This window comes from Dermacentor albipictus, chromosome 8, assembly GCF_038994185.2.
Source record: "Dermacentor albipictus isolate Rhodes 1998 colony chromosome 8, USDA_Dalb.pri_finalv2, whole genome shotgun sequence".
Lineage (NCBI taxonomy): Eukaryota > Metazoa > Arthropoda > Arachnida > Ixodida > Ixodidae > Dermacentor > Dermacentor albipictus.
In genome coordinates, this window is record NC_091828.1 from 120788677 (window position 1) to 120810832 (window position 22156).

Here is a 22156-nt window from a genome sequence, read left to right on the forward strand (position 1 = left end):
AAGATGCGTACTTCATGTCTTCTCCACGCCTGCGCCCTGTTTACGAGCTGTTCCCGTGCGACGAGCTCTGTTTGTGCGCACGATTCTCTGCGCTGTCCTATAAGGCCACACGGCGCTGCGCGTACGGCATCTGCTCGTCCTTCTCGCCGCGTGTGCTTATTCCTCGTTTCATTATTTATTTCTCCTCCCTCCCATCGCTCAGGACTCCGCAAATTCGCGAATCAGACAGGCATTTTACGAAAAAACGTGACACGTTTACCCATCTCACCTCCTTAGAAACCTCCCCCCCCCCCCCCCCTCGACTTTTTTGTCGTCTTTACGCCACTGATCGAGGCTCGTGAGGATAGGATGCAACATATGTAGCGTCAATAAATAAACAAGAAAAAACAAACAGAGGAACAAACAAACAAACAAACAAACAAACAAACAAACAAACAAACAAGACACTGTCAGTGGAATATAAGCCGGAAAACGCGGCATTACGCTTCGCCGGGCCCTGCACATGTCACGCGAGATAAACTGCGACCTTATAGCGGTCATATACGTAGATCCCTCGGCTGCCACCGTTATAACTACGTAATCTTCTCTCTCTCCCTCTCTCTCTCTTGTACACACACGCACACACACCAGGATACAGCGGGTCGCTAAATGCAGCAGTCGCACATTTACCGGTGAACCGTGAAAAGGTGAATCACTCGGTCGGTTGAGATGCGGCAACGCGGAACCTCCTGCCCTTGCACTGATCGCAAAAAATACAGCTGTTGTTCGGAACAAAACCGGATTAAAGAGCAGCTGTCGAGGTTCACCGCGCGTGTGCCGTTGTTTTAGCGGCACGCTCGGGTGCCTCGGGCTCTCATTGGTGGCCCGTTCCCTTCGAAGCAAGCACATAGGGCAGGTGGAACGCGCCGGCCAGATCTAGGCAACGCGTAAACGACAGCTTAGCTAAATACCCCCCTTCTTCTCATTATCTCAAATTTCTACCTTGCGATCACTCTTGCAAATACGCGGGCTCAGTGCTGCTTGCTTTTCAAAAGTGTTACACCTGCCCGGTCCCAGAGTTTCTCCACTATAGGCGATAATTTTTTTTTTCGCATATCGCGACGAAATCGCTTCTATTTTTTGTTGTTGTTGAGTGATACAGAAGCGAAAAGCGTGCTCGACATAGTCGTGGGGTTTAGAGTGCAGAGCTCATATCAGCTCACCGCCGATAGTTCATTAAACCGATCAAAGCTCGGCCAGCTCTTATCTTTCTGAGCCGTTTATAGATCCCGTTAGCAGTGCGAGTGTTAAGGCAGCGCGATGGAGTTCTCGCTCGTTGCAGCACTGCTCACCCACGCCATCGCTTCGGTGAGCTGCGGTACGGTACCGTCGTCTCCGAGGTGCAAGGATCAAGACGGGCAGGATGTTGACTGGTAAGTACCCGCCCTCCCTCCCTCCCTCCTCAAAAAAAAAAAATGTCCACTACATAGCGCTGTGATGAGCTCCTTATCTGCTGGATGTTCCTTACGTTGTGTGCTTTTCTCACTTAAATAGCGATGCGTCGCGACAGCAATAAAGTCATCGTGTATCTGCCCAATCGCGGAGTGAACGGGCACTTGACACTATCCTGGGCTAGTCAGAACGGCTTGCTATTGCACGATGGTCAAGTGTCCGAGGGCGCCTAACGACTCGCAAGGTCGCCTTCTGTATGAATACCTGTGTTACGGAACTATTCCTTTCCTTGACGTACTCTTTCTTACATGGCGTTATGCTGTTGAAAGCGAGGTAGAGGGTTCGATTCCCGGCCTCTGTGGCCACGTGACGGTGGTGGACGAATGTAATGAATTGAAATGCTCGTGTACCTAGCTTTGTGTGTACGGTAAGGTGTCCCATGTGTTTAAAACATTTTGGAGCTCGTTACTTACTGCGGCGTTTTTATAGAGCCCTAGATTGAGGTTTCGTTCTTACTTAAAATTTGATTTTATTTATTTCATAGTACTACCGGTGTCATGGAAGATCGTAGCAGGAAAGTGACGTACCTGAGTATCGTAGTACAGAAAATAGCGAAAAGAAAAAAGAAGTCAGAAGAAAAATGTGGTAAACACTTAGGAGACCATCCTAGAGATCTATACATACTATAACGCGCTCATGTAATATGAAAGTCAGTGATGCAAAATATAAAGAATTGTACCCTTTATAGTGTCGGACTAGCGTACCTTTGAAAGCACATACCTTCGCAACTATATATTCGGAAGGAATTGAGCCTTTTTCTTCATTATTTCATTTCTATCGTTCCAGCAGAGACGGCACTGCGCTACGGCATGAAACTAGCATGGTAAAATTCGGCGGATAGCTTTATGGAGAAATATATTTTTCTGCAGCCTTAGTGTGTTTGGGTTTCTGTGGCGCGTGTGTGCATGCTTGAGGGAAAATCTGTAGCGTCGCCTTCTTGACTGCGTCCGAGATGAGCCGGCTCTGCTGTAGACCATCTTCACATTTATCCATAGTTACTAAACAACCAAAGTTCAACTACCGCAGGGTATAGAAGCCCGTCTAAGCCACTCTGCCTGCTTCACGAAAGCCGCAGACAACGAGTCATGTTAAGCTTCTCTCGTATTGCATAGACGGGGGTCACGAATGTGACAGGCTTGGTGCCACGAGGTAGCCTACGAGGGCTCATTGTGCGGCTGCCTGTTCCTAAGCTCACGAATTAAGTGAAGACTGCCGCTGGTGAAGACTGCCGTTGGAAGGCTTCTTGCTCGTCACCTAGTTCATCAGATTTTTCTCCCTTCTGCCAGATGCTGATGAATTGAAGCGATTCGTACTGAGGGAGGCTTGTCTGCAGGTTCATCGTGTACAAGTTTCCGCGGATGCAAACCAACCCACAGAACGCCTTCACGCCCGAGGGAGGAGAATTCGTGTACGTGGACTCGCGGACCAGCCAAGAACCGCTGCGCTATTGGCCGCTGTCAAAGCAGGACCTGTACGAAGCTCAGAACCCGGTCGCTCTCACGCTGGCCCCGCTGTACGAGAACACTACAAGAAAGGTAGCGGCCTGCTTTAAGTAAAACTATACTCCATCTCAGAAGTGATTTGCAGCGCTGCCGAAGGCACGCGGCGTGGGCAGGCAGTATCCTTGCGCAGCGGAATGTAGTTCCCGCCGTAACTGTCTGATTTGTGGTGGGGTTGGAGAGATCTGTTTCTGCTTAGTACATGATACGTTACGGCGGTACACCACAAGTTGAGACCTGTGCGTTCATGCGTCTTGTACAGTGAATTCACTGTGGCAGTGAGCAGACGACGCGAAGCAGATGAGCACATCTGGAGAGGCATGCGGCCTTCCTATTGGCTGAGGAGTCTTACAGCTTCCACAATGGTGCAAGCGACTTGTGAGGTGGAGATGAGGGATTTGGTGGATGGTTGATTCGATGCAAGTGTACGGGTGGTATTGGTTGTTGCTTTTTGCTACCCTCACGACTCTCTTGAACAAATGCGTTTAAATTTGAACTTGTTGGTAAACCGTCGCATAAGTGTCTAGAGTCTAGAGGATAGGGCGCCGTATTGTATCAGAATTGTTCTGCTTCAATTACGATTATTTCTGTCACCTGTATCAATTAGCAAGAGTAAGACACCGGCTCGGAGGCCCCTGCCAAACACTGTAGTTGTGACGAGATGACCCACGGTTCCGGGAACGGCGTGTATTAATGTCAAATGCTGGCTATACATTGAAGCCAGAGATGCCTTTACCTGCTGCTTACATTTTGACTTGGTTTATGACTACCTTTCGAGCCTTCATCGCAGTTGCAAGGACAATGTCTCAAACGTGCTTGTTCTTTATTTTATTTTGACAGGACATTCTGTACTTTGTCTACAACGACCAGCCGCCGCCGATCTACACTGGAACGCGCAACGGCCACTGCAAAGGTGCGAAATGCGGCGGCTACAATTAGATAGGGGCAAAATGCAGAAACGCTCGTGTTTTCAGATCTTAGGTCTACGTTAAAGAACTACACGAGGTTAAAATTGATTCGGAGTCTCTCTTTACGGCGTGTCTCGTAATCAGATCGTGCTTTTGGCACGTAGAACCATACAACTCAATATGGCTTAAGAGGAATCTTTAGCTCGATCGGGTTATCCTATCTAAACACATGTAAAAAGAGAATTCGTTTTTCCCGGCAACCACTGCACCAAATTTGACTACGTTTGTTGCATTTAAAAGAAAAACTTAGAATCTAGTGACTGTTGGCTTCGAATGTTTGAGTGAGGTCATCAATTTTTTATTAAAAATTGGCAAAAATAAAAAAATTTCCGAAAACGAAGCTATCAAGTTTGCAACTCTGTAACTCAACAACGAAAAATGATACAGCCATTCTGTGAATTGCATCTAATAGTACATTTAAAGCGGACAAAATTGATATGTTACACATACAAAATTAAAAATTTAGCAATATGGAAATACAGCTTTTGCAGAACCCTTGTAACCAACGTAACAAACACACGTAACACGTAAAATGACATATAAAATTTGTCCCCTTTGAATGATCTAATGGATCCCGTTTACAGAACCGCGATATCTCTTGTTGATGCAAAGCTATGAATGGGTAAACTTCGTGCTTCCATTTCTTTCAAACGGTCGAGTATTTGAAAATCTTTTTAAGAAAATTCAGGACATAAATCGAAATTCCGCTTCCAGCAGTAACTAGAATTTAACTTTCACTCTCACATGCATCAAATTTCATTAAAATTGGTCCAGGGGTTATCTCAGAAAAACGTTTTTGCGTTTTACATGTATTTGAATAGGCCGCATCGGAGTTGGGCCCGAGCTAAAGCTTCCTCTTTAGGTAGAAAAGCCCTGTCACTTTCTTGAAACTTCTCTGAGCCAGCAGTTTCCCAACAAACTCAACGCTGCGAGGTCTGCAGCAAAAAAAGATCTCTGTTACTCCACGTGTAACTTCCCCGATCCATTATTAGCACGAGACGCGCCGAGGCAGGTGGTTTACATAGATTCTCCTAGAAAAATTACAGGAGGGAAATGTCGTGCTATTGTTTCAGTGCGCTTCATGAAAGCATGGAGGTTCATTCAGCGTGGGTATTGGGGCTGGTTCGTTAGTGTGCATACACTTCGTGCTTAGGGCTTCAAATATCTTTGCGACTTTGGAAATCGATCCTATTCCACGAACCATTGCCTTGTGCAATAAAGAATGCTATAAAAATGTGATAATTATTCACCTTCGCAATGCCTCACTGCCTTGACGCGTTTTGAAAATTATGATTGCTTGAAAATATAATAATAATAATAATATTTGGGGTTTTACGTGCCAAAACCACTTTCTGATTATGAGGCACGCCGTAGTGGAGGGCTCCGGAAATTTTGACCACCTGGGGTTCTTTAACGTGCACCTAAATCTAAGCACACGGGTGTTTTCGCATTTCGCCCCCACCGAAATGCGGCCGCCGTGGCCGGGATCTTGAAAATATAGGTCACTGAAGAAAAAGATGAAAAATTAGAACCACAAGGTCGTCTGTAGCCAGAAGAACGAAGATTAAACAGGCCCGTGAACTGACCATTATTTTCTTTTTTTGGTAGCTGAGCGATGGCGGTGCCATTTCTTCGTGTAAATTTAGGAGGAAGCTCTATAGTGATTATGTATGCTTCACAATATATTCATAGTTCCAAAACATATTAGATTGTGTTCTCACAAAAACCTCTTATGCTAGAATTGCTCGTAAGAACAAAATTACAGCTAACCGTGACGCTGGGATACGATTAGCGAAGGCTGCCGGCGAGAGCACATATAAACTAACGAGAAGCAATATCAATTAGGCCTCTACTGTTTTAGAACACCTCTGACTAATGCAAATCACCCATTCTCCTTGATTAGACTCGCAAGATTGCAATATTGTAGCACATTAGCAACAAGCGTATGGTAATGCTGTAGTTATAAACACAGAACATTGTGCCGCAGGTGTCCTCCTGTTCGACGACGCGGTTGGTGTGTGGCTCCTGCACAGCGTGCCAAGATTCGTGGGCGGGCTGCAGAGCGGCCAGTACAGTTTTCCCGACACCGGCAGAGAAAATGGCCAGCTGTTCATGTGCGTCACCTTCCCGACGACCCAAGTAAATACGATTGGTAAGGACGCTCCTGTAGCTTCGCTCAGGCTGTAGGCAGTGACGTTTCCATACATTACTCACTATTGCTATATACCCACTATTATACATATAAACTGTGGCGTCTCGTTGACGTTCCTCTTGTTACTCCGCGTTTACTCTCGCTTATCCTAAAGGAGTACCGACATGACGCTTCAGAGAGAGAGAGAGAGAGAGAGAGATAGCAAAGAGGGGAAAGGCGGGGAAGTCAACTAGATGAGCGTCTGATTTGCTACCCTACACTGGGGGTGACGGAAAGGGGGAACAGAAAGAAGAAAAGAGGAAAAAAGTGATGACTGTGTGCGCCAGTGAAGCACCCTGACACCATAGCATGACACCATGTTCACACCATGTTCACATGACACCATGTTCCATAGCTGGTGGCCTGCGTTGATCACATATGGGACGGCTGACGTTTCACAGTCTATTTTTAGCATTCTTCTGGAATGTAGACGGGTGTTTCTTACCATGTATACGACCGTTCTCGTGGGCCGATCCCGAAGGCATTGCCGTCAAATACAGCGTCTTAAACAGTGACCTAGAACTACGTTTGGAGCGCGCAGCTGTTATAAGATGCCCAGAGAGCGATGAAGGTGACCTTAAGAGCCAAAAGAGCACCGACGAAACAAAGTGGCATTCCTTATCGCACGACAAATCAGCTCTTGAATTCCATGCGTAGCGCACTTGGGTTGTTCCACAATCGTTCATTGACGTCAGAAACGACACACATCGGGCTCGCTTCGCTCTAATCGGTGAACACAGCAGTCGAATTACCAGTGATGTCACCGGTCCAGACACAGTCGAAACCATAATCAGTGAACCGATGAACACTGAGAAATCATGTCGAATGACGTGCATATGTAAAATTGTACACACTGTAACGATGTAAAATTGCAAAGCTGTACAGTATCATAATCTCGATCAATGGAATGACAAATAAACATTGCATCTTTCACAGCCTGTGGTGCGCGTTTCGATTTAAAAATTACCACGGTTTGTGAGTGCCCTTCGCATTACACAGCGCTCTACAGGCGTTCTGGTTGCCATTTCTTATTGTTTTAAATGATGTTCCAAACACTGTAAACTGAAAACCGAACAAGCTAGGGTCAGAGCGCCTTAAACGTACGTACAAAATATAATTCCTATTACAGTGTGGAGCCGTATTTTCCGAATGTTCTGCTCAGTCCTGACGCTTTCTGTCTGCCGAAAACAATTCCATGCCTCACAATTGTCGTGAGTCATGGAATCGATGTTAATCGTGACATTGCCATCGTGACTATGCGATTAAATAACTCACTTTGTGAGATTTTCATTTATACAAGCCTAAAGTAAGTTTAAACTAGAGGTCAGTTCGTTAAGGTGGAACGCGCTATGCCTCGTCGTATGAGAAATAAGATATTACAGCGTACAAAGGCGCACAAATGCATCCAAGTTCCGCTAACAAATCACGAAAGTACAGTAGAGTTCACAAAAAGCAGCACAATATATGCACAGTTCCGTGAGCTAGTGAAAAGGATTAAAAGAGTCTGGGAACACTAACAAAAGTTCGCGTTTTGCAGGCTAGGGAGGGAAATAGTGAAAACTCCGTTGTCGAAAATTTTGGTTCGATCAACGCTTCGTGTCTCAAGACTCCTTTCCTAAAGTACGAGGAATGTTTGGAAAGTAAGTTTCGTCCTTTATTTTCCCACGGTAACGTTACTGCCAAAAAATTAAGGAAATACGCTATGTCATCACGAACTTTACACCCTTGCACTACTTTTCTACATAGTCGCCACCGACAATGAGACATTTGCCGTAGCGTGCAATCGGTTTGAAGAAACCATTCTGGCAAAACTCAGTGTCCTGCGATGCAAGGAATTGTCGCACAGCCTGCTCCACCTCAGCATTGTTTTGGAAGTGACATCCCCGAGAGTACGGCTTTCAATGCAGGGAACAGGTGAACAGTATTTCCACTCGAATAGCCTCGGTCACAACTCTCTTCTTCGACGATCTGCGCATCCGTTCATCATTCTTCATCCGCTAGCACTGCTTCCGTCGTTGAAGGAACAACAGGCGTGGTTTCTTATGGCGATTTTTTGTTTCATAAAGTGTACCATCTGCTCTGACAAAAAAGAAATGACGAAACATACTTTCGGAACATTCCTCGTACAATTCAGTAATGATGCTGAATTGTGCATCGATCACAGTTTTGACCAACAGAACTGTGTATAACTATACGAAACATGTTATAGCAGGTAACTACGTAACAACAAATTTGAACGCACGCCCCACACATACCCTATGTACCAATTCTTAACGGGCGAGCTCAGACACGAAGGCATGATGCAAACTTGAAATTGTTGTACACACTCACCCCGGTCCTCGTGATCTCGACAGCGAGGATCTTGCGCACAGAGTACGCCAACGTGTACGCCCGCCAGGTGCCGCAGTCGATGCTGGACATGTACCCGGAGGTGGCGCTACTCGCGAAGGACAGCTTCGTCCGAGCCACTGACCAGAAGCTCTTCATCGCGAACCTGACCAGCGACGGGGGCACCGTCCTGCGAGCGTACGGCAAAAGGGCCACCCTGGACGAAGGTACGGCCAGTCTTCACCCGCGCGAACGCGAATATGTAAGGAGCTCAGACGGGCTAACAGAAGAGCGCATGCGCATGCCCTTCATACCCGCAGCAACGCCTCCTGCCGGCGACGGTGGCCGCATGCGTCATCGGCTGGGCCACGCGCATGCGCGTGTGGTTATCACGACGCGGTGGTCGTACAACGGTGGCTAACACGGGTGCCTGTTTCGAGAAGCCGATCGTCGGTTTAATTTAACCGATTAACGCTTAGACGCCGAGACGCTTAGACGTTTGCTTACAACGACAGTAGCTTCCGGGTTCGACGAGCGCGCGCTCACACTTCCTGTTAACATATATTTGAGCTGTACGCGAGCTCCAGAAAAATACGAGTAAATTCATGTTCTAGAATACCGAAAGAAAAGGTCATCCTTACCGTGAAAGGGAAGCTCGATAAGCCAGGAAAGAAAAAGAAAAACGTGCAACGATAAAAGACGGGTGACGCCATTATCCTACAGTTCTAGCACCGCTATAGCCATGCGTGACGTCATGGAATTAGACGGCGTCCACTGAGTCTTAGTTTTGTCCGTAACCGTGGACTCGATTGTTTTATAAACGAACCAAAAATAGAACTTAGCAAGATTTGAGAGCTTTTACTGCGCCTATCGGCCAGGATATAGAAGAAAATGCTTCGAAATATTGGCCGTCACTGCAGATGAGCATTGTCATTGAGGTTCCGGCGCGGAATTTAGGAAATGTTTTGGCCGTCATTGTGTCTTCTAGTAACCGGCCTCTTACCCTGCAGCTAATTTATACCAAGGTGTGAAAAAAATGTTTATGCATCTAAATAATTTAGCGTCTCTCTTTGACGTCCCTACCGAAGATTACAAGCAGGGCTTGCTACTTCTGATGAGTTAATAAAATGACACGAAGAGTTCCCGCAAAAGACCATAAAGTAAATAACCCAAGTGCGGAACAATGGGAGGGTCTGCTCACCAGCAGCGAGCTCGCAGCCCAACGGGCAATTGTGCAGCATGCCTGCGAGGCAGCAAGACTCAGCGGTGCCCTGGAATAGGGGCGCCGACCTTGTGAAGCGGCCAGGACTCAAAACATGAAGACACCGGCCCACCGCCAATCTCTCTGAGATATAGAGAATTAAAGTTTTTCCATTCCATTCCATTCCCGAAAAAGAGTAAACAAAACAAAATAATATACACATTGTAGCACTTCGACGCGCTTTAGCACGTCTATACGTCTATATTCTTCTTGTGCGTTAAATGGTAACCTGCTGATGAGCACTGAAGAAATCATGAAGAAAGGAAAGAAATAGTGGTGGGAGGTGGGGTGGGGAGGAGCATTCCACAACACAATTGATGCTAAACTACTCGGCCCAATACATGAACGCCACGTCAAAGCGCGTGGTAGGATTTAGCGCTCCCACTCTGCAGGCAAAGTCATGGCAGAGCAGTCGAACACAGCTGCATGGATTAAGAACTGCACAGGACCAATTATTCGCGGCCACTAGGCCGACTCTCATAGAGTCCCGCATTGGACCGACTTACTACGAGCTCGTTATAAACTGTCTTCTAGTTGGACAGCGATGTAGGTAGTCACCGACAATGGTAGAGTCTAGATCGAACAGACGTACTCTTACAGTTTCCCTAACTGCGATTATGGTCTCAGTTATACATCTCCATATATGACTATTTCACGTCGCGTTTCTAGACCTTTATTCTGGGGTACGTGCCAACGACCTGATCGCTTTTCCAGACCTTTATTCTGAGGTACTTGCCAACGACCTGGAAGACGACCTCGCCGTGCAGTCCTGGAGGAACGGTGCTGGTGGCAAGCTGCCGCCCGCGTGCGATTCCAGCTACACCGTCGTCAACGTTGACTCGATCGTGCTGAGGTTCGACGCAGACAATGCGGTCACGTTCGACACCACCGAGGACCACAGCAAGTGGGCCATAACCATCGACAGAGGCGTGTTCTGCTTCGCTTCCATGAATCGAATGGTGGGCCCCACTTTCGTTGTGCACAACGAGCAATTAGCACTGCCATTTTGACGTAGACAAAAATTCGATCAGGAATACAAATTGTACGTAGTCCTTCACGAGAAAGGCATCGACAGAATGCTTGACTCGGGGTCGACGCCGTTTGCTATATTGCAAACACACGTAAAATGGAGCATTGATCTCACTCGACAACTGCCGAGCCAATGTGTTTGACGTTTTGTGCCTTTAAGAGAGAAAGCTCATTTATACTGACTTTCAGCTGTGATTGAGAGCCTAAATAATTTCTAAACATAATATTTCCAAATGAATAGTTTTGGAAATATGGCAAGAATATTAGGTAAATCCGTACCAGGAACGAATAATTAAACTGAATTATGGTGTTTTACATGCCAAAACTGAGATATAATTATGAGGCACGTCGTAGTGGGTGGACCTCAGATTAATTTAGACAACCTGGCTTTCTTTGACCTGCGCCCAATGCACCGTACGCGGTCGTTTTTGCCTTTCACCCCCGCCGAAATGCGGCCGCCTCGGGCTTAGCAACTCCATAGCAAGGATACCTACTACGCCACCACGGCGGGTAAAAACGTAATACCACAATTGTGCAAACCGTGTCTGTTTGATAGATTACAACCAACGTGAAAGCATTTGATGCTTCGCGTGAGCTTTGAGAAGAATTTATTCCCAAATTGTTGACATAACTCAGAATGGCGTTTAATGCAACATTCTTCTCCGCTTTAAGTGTCCTAGTAGGTGTAGCTCGCAAAATTTTGAAGTTTCTTTAGTTCAGTTACAAAGTTGCAAACTTGATACTTTCTTTAACATTTCGATTTTCCGGGAATTTTTGTAAAAGCTTTGGCAGCCTAAATAAAGAAAGTGTCCGAAATTCTGTAGGTTCAAACATTCTGTTTTTCTTTCGAGCGCATTAGACGTCATCGCATTTGCTTCAGCGGATGTTCGGCAAAGAAATTTTTGTGCTCTCGCGTATTTAGATAAGCGCCACCAAGCTATTTCTGTGTGGCAAACGCATGCGCGTTAGATCTGATGCCATTGTGACATTAAAATATATAGACCTCTTAAACATAAGATTTCTATAGCATGCTTTGTGAAAGTGAGGTAGCTAAGTTCTGCCCGAATTTTTACTGAACCTCGATGAAAAATGTTGTAATATGTGCTAGGGTCAGTTGTACTTTTTCAATGCATGCCAGAAGCGACGTCAGGCGAAGCTTTTGTGAGGTGGTTATTTCAATCCCATAATAGTGCCGTTTTTCTGCACCATATATTGCAGCAGACGTGGGGGGAGGAGGGGGGGGGGGGGTGAGGCGAGTACTGGAGCCAGCCTAGCATGACTGCAGCGCCGGTTTACAATTGCACTATCTCCAAGATCAGCCACGCTTTCTGTTGGGTACTGGATATTTCCACAGTGGGTGGTGGTTGCCTGTAATGTTACCGCATTAATATGTATACCCGTTCCTGGGAAGTGGAAGCAATGTGCATGTCCGTATGAATGTAAAATTCACATTTTTCGACCCTTAATGTCGCGTCTATCCGTTTCCTCGGCCATGGTATCACCTTTCGCAATAGATTGCATGATCATGATGATGCACCTTTAAAACACGGCACATACCCGCAATTGGGCATCAGCCCAGACTCTGGTGCGCACAGTTAGTAAATAAAGAAAAGTGATCTGTAGTGCAGGGAATAGAGCCCGAAATCTTACATTACTTTTGCTGAATACACACATGTCTACATCGGTATCTCTCCTCATACGAAGGGGTGAAATTCTGAGTCTTGTTGCCAATTGTTGTAGTGAGGGAGACAAACATTTCAGGACAGGAGCGATAATTAATCGAGAACGTCTCCTACTCGGACGTAAACTTGAGCAAAGTCGTCGTTAGGCCTGTCACGGTTGTTTCTCTTTGCGGCGCAGGAATCTCAAGAAACCCGGGGCGGCGAGGCCCTCTGCTTCGACAATGCTGTGGTGCGGGCTCTCTTCAGACGCAGCGCCATCATCAACACGGAGTGTACCGTGTAGCTCGGCTGCGATGCAGCCAGTGGCGAGAGGGGCTGCGACCAACGATGACAGTCCCTCTCACGACTGAATCAAACGCTCTCCCTCTCTTCGACTGAATCAAACGCTTTCTCGAAATCAATGAAAGCTATATGTAAGGGTTGGTTACATTCCGCACATTTCTCTTTCACCTGATCGATAGTGTGGATTGTGGACTTTGCGTCCATTGACTACAGTCGCTGACAACCTAAGAATAAGGTGCCAGAAGTACCGCTGTTCAATTCAAAGAGAAATTGCGGAGATGTTCCAGCCAGTAACGTTCGCTCAGTTCCATGTCTTCATAGCGGAGACCAACCTCTTTCAATAACGGCGTCTCTATGGAACTATGTTTTCGAGTACGATGGCACAGAGGACAGTTGCTTTATCCCTTGTTACGTCAAAGACGTAACAAGGGACAGTTATTGTGGCCTCTTTTATGATCGTTGGACCTGAAGTGTGAATAAAAAAAACATTCAATCCGCCTCTGTCTTACGCAGCCTGCAGATATCTCGCTAAAGTGTGCGAGGGGCAGCATTAGTACCATTTAATTGCTGGTAGCAGGGTGGGTTAGTTACTGAGATTGTTAAAAATGTTAACAGCGCAAAGGAAGATCAAATACAAAGCATGGACAGCATAGGACGGGCAGTGGAAGTCAAGAAGACAAGAAGTATGACATGTTTCAAAGGCTCAATGATCATGCTTTAAGCTGTGTGAAAGAAAGAAATATGATTACTTGAGAGGGTGCGTATCGTGCGTCCTCGAATTTTGACGTGACTGCGAGCCTTTCAGCCCTCTTATCCTTATCACTACCTGTTGTTGGGCCAGTTGACCCACAGTTGCGCAAGAGCACAAGGAAGACGCTCGTTCCGGTCGGGTCGTACCTTCACATTATCTTTATTTGAGGCATATTAACACGCACATACATACATACATACATACATACATACATACATACATACATACATACATACATACATACATACATACATACATACATACATGCATGCATGCATGCATGCATGCATACATACAGACAGACATACATACATGCACACATACATACACACACATACATACATACGTACATACATACATACATACATACATACATACATACATACATACATACATACATACATACATACATACATACATACATTCTAAATACAAAAGCGTGTACTAGATATCAAAGTGTGTAAAATACACTTACAAACACAGACAATAGCAAGGGCGTCATGCATATAATCCTCCTTGTAGTAAAAATCAGTTGATTGTCAGCGTTTATAATCTGCATGTTGTGTTTTGCGTCCCGTAGTTATGCCTACTGCTGTTTAAGTGTTTAACGCTTCGAGGCTGTAAGGTCAAGGGGTTATGCACAAAATTATTTCTACTAATGACGTGTTCAATACGTCTTGCGGTAAACAGCATCACGCCAGCACTCTTCTTCGTACAAATTTTTAAACAAGCATTGCATGAACGACGCTATTAGCAATTAAGGGCTGCCCATTGCTGTTGCCGATCGCACATCTCGCTCATGCCCACTATGCGAATTAGCCAAAGAATAGGTGGATTGTTCGAATTTACAATCAGATACACATTTTCAAGAATTCTCTCTCTCTCTCTCTCTCTCTCTCTCTATATATATATATATATATATATATATATATATATATATATGAAGTCCGCGTTGCTGCAAGGTGAAATTACATGGTTAACTAAACGAATAATAACATTAAGAATCAGTGATAATTGACTGAAAAGCAGGCAAGAAACTGGAAAATAGAAAAAAGAATAAACAAGGAATTGGGTTGGACTCAATGAGACATTCCCGCCCAGAGGTGCAACCATCCCTGCTTCTGAACGCCAGAGTACAGGTTCCACACAAAAGGAAAACGGTTTCAGTTAAGTCTGCCACTCGTTCGTACGCCTACCTGCTGTCTTCGTCCTTGCTATAACACATTGAAAACTGTGCCCCGACCTACAGTAGCACGTAAATCGCAATCACGCGAAACTGCAAGCCTTTACCGGAGCGAATTGTTTGGACACCAACAGGTTGTGTTCAAACCCAGCTCACAGCGATCTCTTCATCGGAGCAACACAAATAGATCTCTAAGGCTATGCTTGTGCGGGCTGCGTGCACCTGAACCGATTGCTGGAGCCGGAAATGTGTCATGGCGGCTATGTCTGAGACATATACCTTTGTTCAAAGGTACGCCCATTGTGGTGTTAAGTGTTGACGACTGCTATCCCAAAAGCAACCATTTGCAAAAAATGAACAGAGATGCGCCACTCTGCCGCACCCCCCCCCCCTTCCACCGTTACTGGTTATATAGGATATATATAGTTATTTTAGGAGGGTTCCCGTACAGAAATAAAATAAAGGAGAAGACAGTAAAAAGAAAGAAAAAAAGAAAAAAAGGGAGAAAAAAGGAACATAACCGGTGATTTGATCTCGTGACCCTTGGATGTTGCCCGGAAATATGATAGCTCAGTCGGTTGGTTCGTCAGGCCCCAGGTTACTTTCAAGCGCCATAGCTCCTGCTCCGAGCCTCATACTTACGTGGAAAGGGACTGATATTGTCCGCGATAGTCGCTTCCGAGCGGTTGGAAGGAATACTTTCTTGGAAAAAATGGTCGCCCGAGGAGAAGAGTGAACTCGAGCGGCTTTAGAGACTAGGAAAACTGCCTTAAAATATTTAGACTTGAGGGGAAAGCTTCGTTAACGAACTATAACACGGCAATCAGCACTCGAATACGACGAGAGAAATTATGGAGACGTGGAAAACTCCCTTGAAATAAATATGGTTTGCGAGGCAAATGCTTGTAAGTATTGAACCTCTTAAAAGATGAGGGGGGAAATACGCGCTCACCGAGAGGGCATCGTCCGCACGAGACCACCACCAGGCACTTTACTGAGACGTGGAGGGCTCTGCGGCCGGAACAAAGCCTCGCTTCTCCGCCGGCCAAGAGGCGAAAATGCGCTTTCCGATCGCTCAAGGTTGCGCGGACACAGCATAACTATGCGTCTAGGAAAAGCTTAGACAGGTGCGAGGGCGGCACGCATAGCGTGGGAAGCTAGCCGCCAGAATAGCTATCTCAAGGACTGCTGCTGACGAGGGCGAAATACCTTCGTGTAATTATCATAACCCTAATAGGACTACTTTCGAAAGAAAAAAAAAACGAAACGGCCCAGAAGGCTATACTACGAGAGCTATGACTGATAATTTTCTCTCTCTCTCTCTCTCTCTCTCTATATATATATATATATATATATATATATATATATATATATATATATATATATATATATATATATATATACAGTAAAAGCTTGTTCATTCGAACCGCAAGGGGAAGCCGCTTCAGTTCGAATGAACGAAAGTTCGAACTAACGAAAGTGAAGGAGAGAAACAATACACTGCGATTTGGAAGCAGTAGGGCATGTCAGAAATTTGGCGTGTCAGAAAGCGATGGCGTCTGCCGCGGGCACACGCCATCTTCAAGTCGAAGCTGTGGTTCCGACTGTGCCACACCACCGATGTCCATCGAAACGAACGTTAGCCGAGGCTTAACACCATCACAATGAATCGTGACGGCCGATAACTCCTAAGCTGAAAACAGAGCTGCACAACCGATGAAGACTGCCGAGACAAAGACGCTGAACATGTGAAGGTGGCGAAGGTCCTGATTCGTTGGTTCTTGATTGCAAGCGCAGCTTCGACGTACTTGATTCGCTGTGTTTTGGCGCTTGCCGTGCCATCTCCGCACAACATTGCAGCTGTACAAGATTTGCAAAGCCTCCGAGATTTGCAACGGGCAAGAAGTCTGGGAGGTTACGTAGAACAGAGATGCCGTCTGGCTGAGCCCGCGTCGGTTAGATTTTTTTCCGATTTTGCGTTCTCTCGCCGTTCTCTCCGTTTCGGAGGCAGTACAGCCTTGTGTGTAGGCAGTAGGCGCGTTTCTCTGGCCGTGTGCCAGGCGAGCGTAGTTCGAATTATCCGTGAGGGAACCTTCTCGTGTTCGAATTAACGGACTTCTTTATACATAGACTTCTGTGGAGCTTGGCCGGACCAAATCGTGCAGTTCGAATTATCCATAAATTCGAATGATTGATGTTCGAATTAACGAGCTTTCACTGTCTATATATATATATATATATATATATATATATATATATATATATATATATATATATATATATATATATATATATATATATATATATATATATATATATATATATATTCATCTATGGGATCGCATGCGCGCCCTGTTTAAAGGCGGAGAAGAAGGAAGGAAAGGAAAGCAAAATTGCAGCACCGTGCTTTTAAAGTGCACCCGTGGTAGAGAAACGGAAGGCGATAATAAGCGTGCGTGGCTATGATACGCACACGACAAACTGCCTTAAAATATTTAGACTTGAGGGAAAGCTTCGTTAACAAACGATAGCACAGCAATCAGCACTAGAATATAATTATAACCCTAACAATAATTGTAAATATTCATCTCATCTATGGGATCTAATGCGCGCGTTGTTGCTTTGTCTCTGCGTATCGTAGTTAAGAGAGCCAGTTTAAGGGCGCAGAAGAAGGAAGGAAAGGAAAGTAAAAAATGCAGCGCCGTGGTTTTAAAGCGCACCCGTGGTAGAGAAACGGAAGGCGATATAAGCGTGCGTGGCTATGATACGCACACGACAAACTGCCATAAAATATTCCAAATATTCACATTCAAATGAGCCTCTGCGTTAGCATGAAACCCAAATCTTCGTGTCACTACATTAAGCGTGCAGGAGCCCTTGTAATGTGTGTTCGATTCGGGCCAGCATCGGATAAATTTGTAGAATATTTGCTGTCATCATGGAGCGGCATATTTCCAGTGGAGCATATATACCTAGTTACCCAAATCGGTGTCAAAGAGGTTTATTGAAAAGCGGCACAGCCACCTACTGGTACATATCCAGTGATCCAAGTTAGCATTGAAGAAGTTCACTGAAGACCAGCACAGGCCTAGTGGGACATACCGAGTGCCAGAAGTTGGCGTCAAAGATAAGCAGAACGCGCTAGCGGGCTGGTTGGTGTGAATCCATGATTACTTTGTTTAGCGCAAAACAATGGACACAAGAAAGACGACAGGACAAGGCGTCACATGAGTACGCTCTGGTGATCGGATGTTGCGGTAGTTCCTGCACATGGTGCTCACTGTGCATGTTCTTCTAGATTCTGTGCTCTGTAATGAAGGGACGCAATAAAACGATGTCAGTCTGAGAGTAGCGCCTTGTTCTGGCATCTTTCTTGTGTCCCTTGTTTTGCGCTAAGCAAAATAATTACAGTGAAAGAGTTTCTTCGAACAGTGGTACCTTATCCAGTCCTGCATATTAAAATAACCCATGTCGGCGTGAAGGAGGTTCATTGAAAAGCGGCATGTATGTACACATTGCCACGTGCTCATTGATCAACGTTGGTCCATCGGCAGGTTTGAAGCACTGTTTCCGCAACACAACAGCCAGATTCACTACCCATTCAGCCAAGGACACCCGCTGAAAACGGTTAGATACAGACATACATACGTAGATAGAGAGACAGCTAGCCCCCCAGGAAAGTACATGTAGTAATCTAAGAATGCTAACGCATAAAATTTTCTTACGACAAATGTGTTAGTATGAGTAGAGATAAGCTTATCGTCATTTCGAACATTACCGAAGGAAAAAAAAAATGTGGTCTTACGTACCAAAACCACTTTTTTCTTGCGAAGCACGCCGTAGTGAAGGACTCCAGAAATTTCGACCACCTGAGTTTTTTTTAACGTGCGCCTAAATCTAAGTACACGGGTGTTTTCGCATTTCGCCCCCATCGAAATGCGGCTGCCGTGGCCGGGATTTGATCCCGCGACCTCGTGCTCAGTAGCCCAACACCATAGTCACTGAGCAACCACAGCGGGTCATTATTGAAGGAGGCCACCAAACCTGCAAGTAGTACTAACAAACAAACAAAAAAAAGAAAAGCTTTGTGGATGTGGGCCATTACGCATGCTGATCTGCAAGCGCACGTAAATTGATTATTTTTCCGTCAACGTGCACACAGAGGCGTCGCCTCTTTTCTCATCCGCACATGGTTGTGCTGATGTCGTCACGTCGGTCGTGTAAATTATCTTTCTGTGCATCTTTCTTGCTTTCTTTCTTTCCTCGTCTCTTTCTTTCTTTCTTTCTTTCTTTCTTTCTTTCTTTCTTTCTTTCTTTCTTTCTTTCTCAATAGAGTTTACCAATCGAGGATAATTAAACCTCCTTTCTTATTTATATTTCAACAAATATCAGCAAATAAACAGCAGACATAGTGCCGAATTTTATCAAGTTTCAAGTTTATTGTTATGACATGCACAAAAAACGGGCTTGCATATTATATACAGCATCAGGAGGTCCCAAAGTGAGAAACTGGCAGGAGGACCTCTTATCATTAGTGGGTGCATGCGAGTACTAGAGCAGCAAGTAGAGGGCGAACAAACAAACAAAACAAAAGAAAAAAACGCGTTAAAAATACAATTCGTAGGGAACAAGTGCAAATAAATAGAAGACAATTAGATATATAGTAAAAACAGCGTTATACAGTAATATCACAATAAATAATCATAAGCAGTAATATCTAGTAATCTAACAAAAATTTGGCTCTTCTGCATATTGCGAACCAAGAAAAATACAAAGTGTTTTACAGAAATATGAAGCCCAACGATACAATAATAGAAGTAACGTAAAGAAAATGTAATAAATATGAAAATGTTTTTATGACAAATGAAAAGGGGGCAGCCTTTCGATACCAAAAACGCCGTTTACAACTCGTCGCAGCCGGTTATAATACGATGGTCACAAATGATGTGCTAGCTATTAGTGTTTCCGCGAAATATGCAAGCGTGATTCACGCTGTAGTCACGTCAAAAGATGCGTACTTCCTTTCTTCCCCGTGCCCGCGCGCTGTTCACGCGCTGTTCCCGTGTGACGAGCTCTGTTTGTGCGCACGATTCTCTGCGCTGTCCTAAGGCCACACGGCGCTGCGTGTACGGCATCTGCTCGTCTTTCTAGCCGCGTGTGCTTATTCCTCGTTTCATTATTTATTTATCTTTCCTCCCGTCACTCAGGAGTCCACAAATTCGCGAATGAGACGGGCATTTTACGAAAAACGTGGCACGTCTACCCATCTGACCTCCTTAGAAACCTTCCACCCCCATTTTTGTCGTCTTTATGCCACCACTGCCGCCTCCCCCCCCCCCCCCCCAACTCCACCCTCTTCACGACTTAGGCGAATTAATAAATTGAATTGAATAGAATTTATTGATAGGAAAGACAGAGATGTCGATCTGAGCTAGTGCGCTCTAGCCTGCTACTCTGCACTGGGGAAGAGGGAAGGGGAGTGAAAGTATTGGGATGGATGATGATGATGAGAGAAGTGGCGAGTGCTTATGTACATGAGGCAGTTGTCTCGCTAGAGCCGCTCGTCGAGCTTGGTGTCCTGCAGGAACTTCAACAATACTTTTGTTCCAATCCAACGCGCTCACAGCAATGCCAGCTGTTTCAGAGCGCCGCGCACCCACAGCAATACCAGCTGCGTCCATGTGCGCCGCGGCCGCGCCGCCGGGCTCCCGGAGCCCTCTTAAAAAACGGATTCTCCCGCTGTGCCTCTAACAGCTCCTTCCTGCCGAACACGCTCCCCACTGAACTGACGTAGTCCAAGTGGCTCACGCTTTCGTCCTGCGAAGGGGGTTCGTCTGCCCTTCCTTCGGGACCAGCGCCGTCGAGCATTGTAACAGTTACTCTGCTCTTAGGCTGAGTCACGGAGGAGTCACGATGGGTATTAATGTTACCCCTCCTGACGACCTCAATCGTCGCAGCGGTTAGTCCGCTCTCAAGCTCAGTTTCGGGCGAGGTGAGTTGAGTAGTAATATCACTCTTCTCACAGTCAACGGGCGCGCGCGAAAGTGCGTCCGCCACAACGTTGTTCTTTCCTCTCCTGTAGCGAACGGTAAAATCGTATCGCTGCAGGAGAAGTGCCCATCGCGCGAGCCGGGCGCTCGGCTCTCCTAAACGCCTAAGCCAAGTTAGTGCCATATGATCGGTCTCAATAATCAATGGGACTCCATCAATACAGTAGTCAAACTTTTTGAGCGCGAAAATGATCGCCAGACATTCCTTTTCGGTCACGGAGTAATTTTTCTCTGCAGGAGTCAAAGAGCAGCTGGCAAAAGCTACCGGGCGCAAGCTACCTTCGTGCTGTTGGAGCAAAACCACTCCTAGGCCAAGGTCGCTGGCGTCCGTATGAATGACAAATTCTTTGTTCAAGTCTGGTAGCCTCAACGCGGTGGTTTCCACGAGCGCGTTTACGAGGTTGCGCAGTGCCTCCTCTTGCTCGGGACCCCACCTCCACTGCTCACCTTTCCTCAACAGCATAGTGAAGGGGGCTTGCAGTGCAGCGCAGTTTGGGATGAACTGTCGATAGAAGTTCGCCAGCCCCAAAAAGCGCCTCAGTCCGCCTATGTCTGCGGGTGACGGGAAGTTCAATAATGCCTGAACATTGTCATCACACGGCAGAAGGCGTCCGTTTTCAAGTTTAAACCCCAGTAGAGTTACTCGGGTTGCTGCGATCTGGTTCTTGGTCGGGTTTAGCGTTATCCCCGCAGACCTCAGACGCTCCAACACGTCCCTGAGATGGCGTAAGTGCCCATCTAAGGTACGCGAGTACACCACAACATCGTCCAGGTAAGCAAGAGCATGGTGCCACCTTGCGTCACCCAAGACAAGGTCCATCAGGCGCTGGTAAGTCGCAGGCGCACCGACAAGTCCGAAGGGCATACGGGTAAACTGGAAAAGTCTCCTGTGACAAGTGAAGGCAGTCTTCTCTCGGTCACAGGGATCTACCTCCACCTGAAAGTATCCTCTGCTTGCATCGAGCGTAGTGAAGTACTTCGCTCCGCCAACGTTGGATACGATCGAGGGAATGCTAGGAAGCGGATATGCATCCTTGCGTGTCACCTCGTTCAGGCGGCGATAGTCAGCACAAAGGCGGGACGTGCCGTCCTTTTTAGCAACCAACATCACAGGAAAACCCCATGGGCTGTCCGACCTTTCAACAGCGCCTGTATCGAGCAGTTCGTCCAGAGCGCTGTCTAGTGCTTTCCTCTTAGCCAAACTCACCGGCCGAGGATTACACTTCCACGGAGAGGCGTCGCCTGTCTCAATTTTGTGCCTGTATGGCGTAGTGCAACCAGGCCGCTCTGTGAATACGGCGTCATATTCAGTCAGAAGCGATGAGAGGCGAGCCTTTTCTTCCCCCGACAAACTGCTTGAGTCGTTCAGCAGCGGGTGGTATCGTTCGCCCCTCAATGCGGCACACTGTGCCACCGCAGCGGGGGTTATGGGCTGTGCGGG

General features: G+C 46.2%; 1 protein-coding gene across 2 annotated transcripts; it reads left to right on the plus strand.

Annotated features, from left to right (window-relative positions):
• The first annotated feature begins 780 nt into the window (after positions 1 to 780).
• On the plus strand, positions 781 to 13229 carry LOC139049116 (plancitoxin-1-like). Of its 2 annotated transcripts, XM_070524340.1 has the most exons (8): positions 781 to 1412; positions 2825 to 3026; positions 3831 to 3903; positions 5946 to 6110; positions 8504 to 8704; positions 10408 to 10421; positions 10467 to 10697; positions 12628 to 13229. In XM_070524340.1, the coding sequence occupies exons 1-8, from the start codon at positions 1300 to 1302 to the stop codon at positions 12730 to 12732; spliced, it is 1104 nt and encodes a 367-aa protein (XP_070380441.1). In that variant the 5' UTR covers positions 781 to 1299; the 3' UTR covers positions 12733 to 13229. The 2 variants fall into 2 exon arrangements, with proteins under 2 accessions (XP_070380441.1, XP_070380440.1); XM_070524339.1 differs by lacking the exon at positions 10408 to 10421 and having other exon boundaries at positions 786 to 1412; positions 10453 to 10697.
• Positions 13230 to 22156: the final 8927 nt, after the last annotated feature.

Excerpts from the sequence above, each read along its gene's own strand:
- LOC139049116 (XM_070524340.1), top strand. The coding sequence starts at position 1,300 with ATGGAGTTCTCGCTCGTTGCAGCACTGCTCACCCACGCCATCGCTTCG. Across the intron at positions 3,904-5,945 it reads GCGCAACGGCCACTGCAAAG|GTGTCCTCCTGTTCGACGAC; the intron begins GTGCGAAATGCG and ends ATTGTGCCGCAG. Across the intron at positions 6,111-8,503 it reads GACCCAAGTAAATACGATTG|CGAGGATCTTGCGCACAGAG; the intron begins GTAAGGACGCTC and ends TGATCTCGACAG.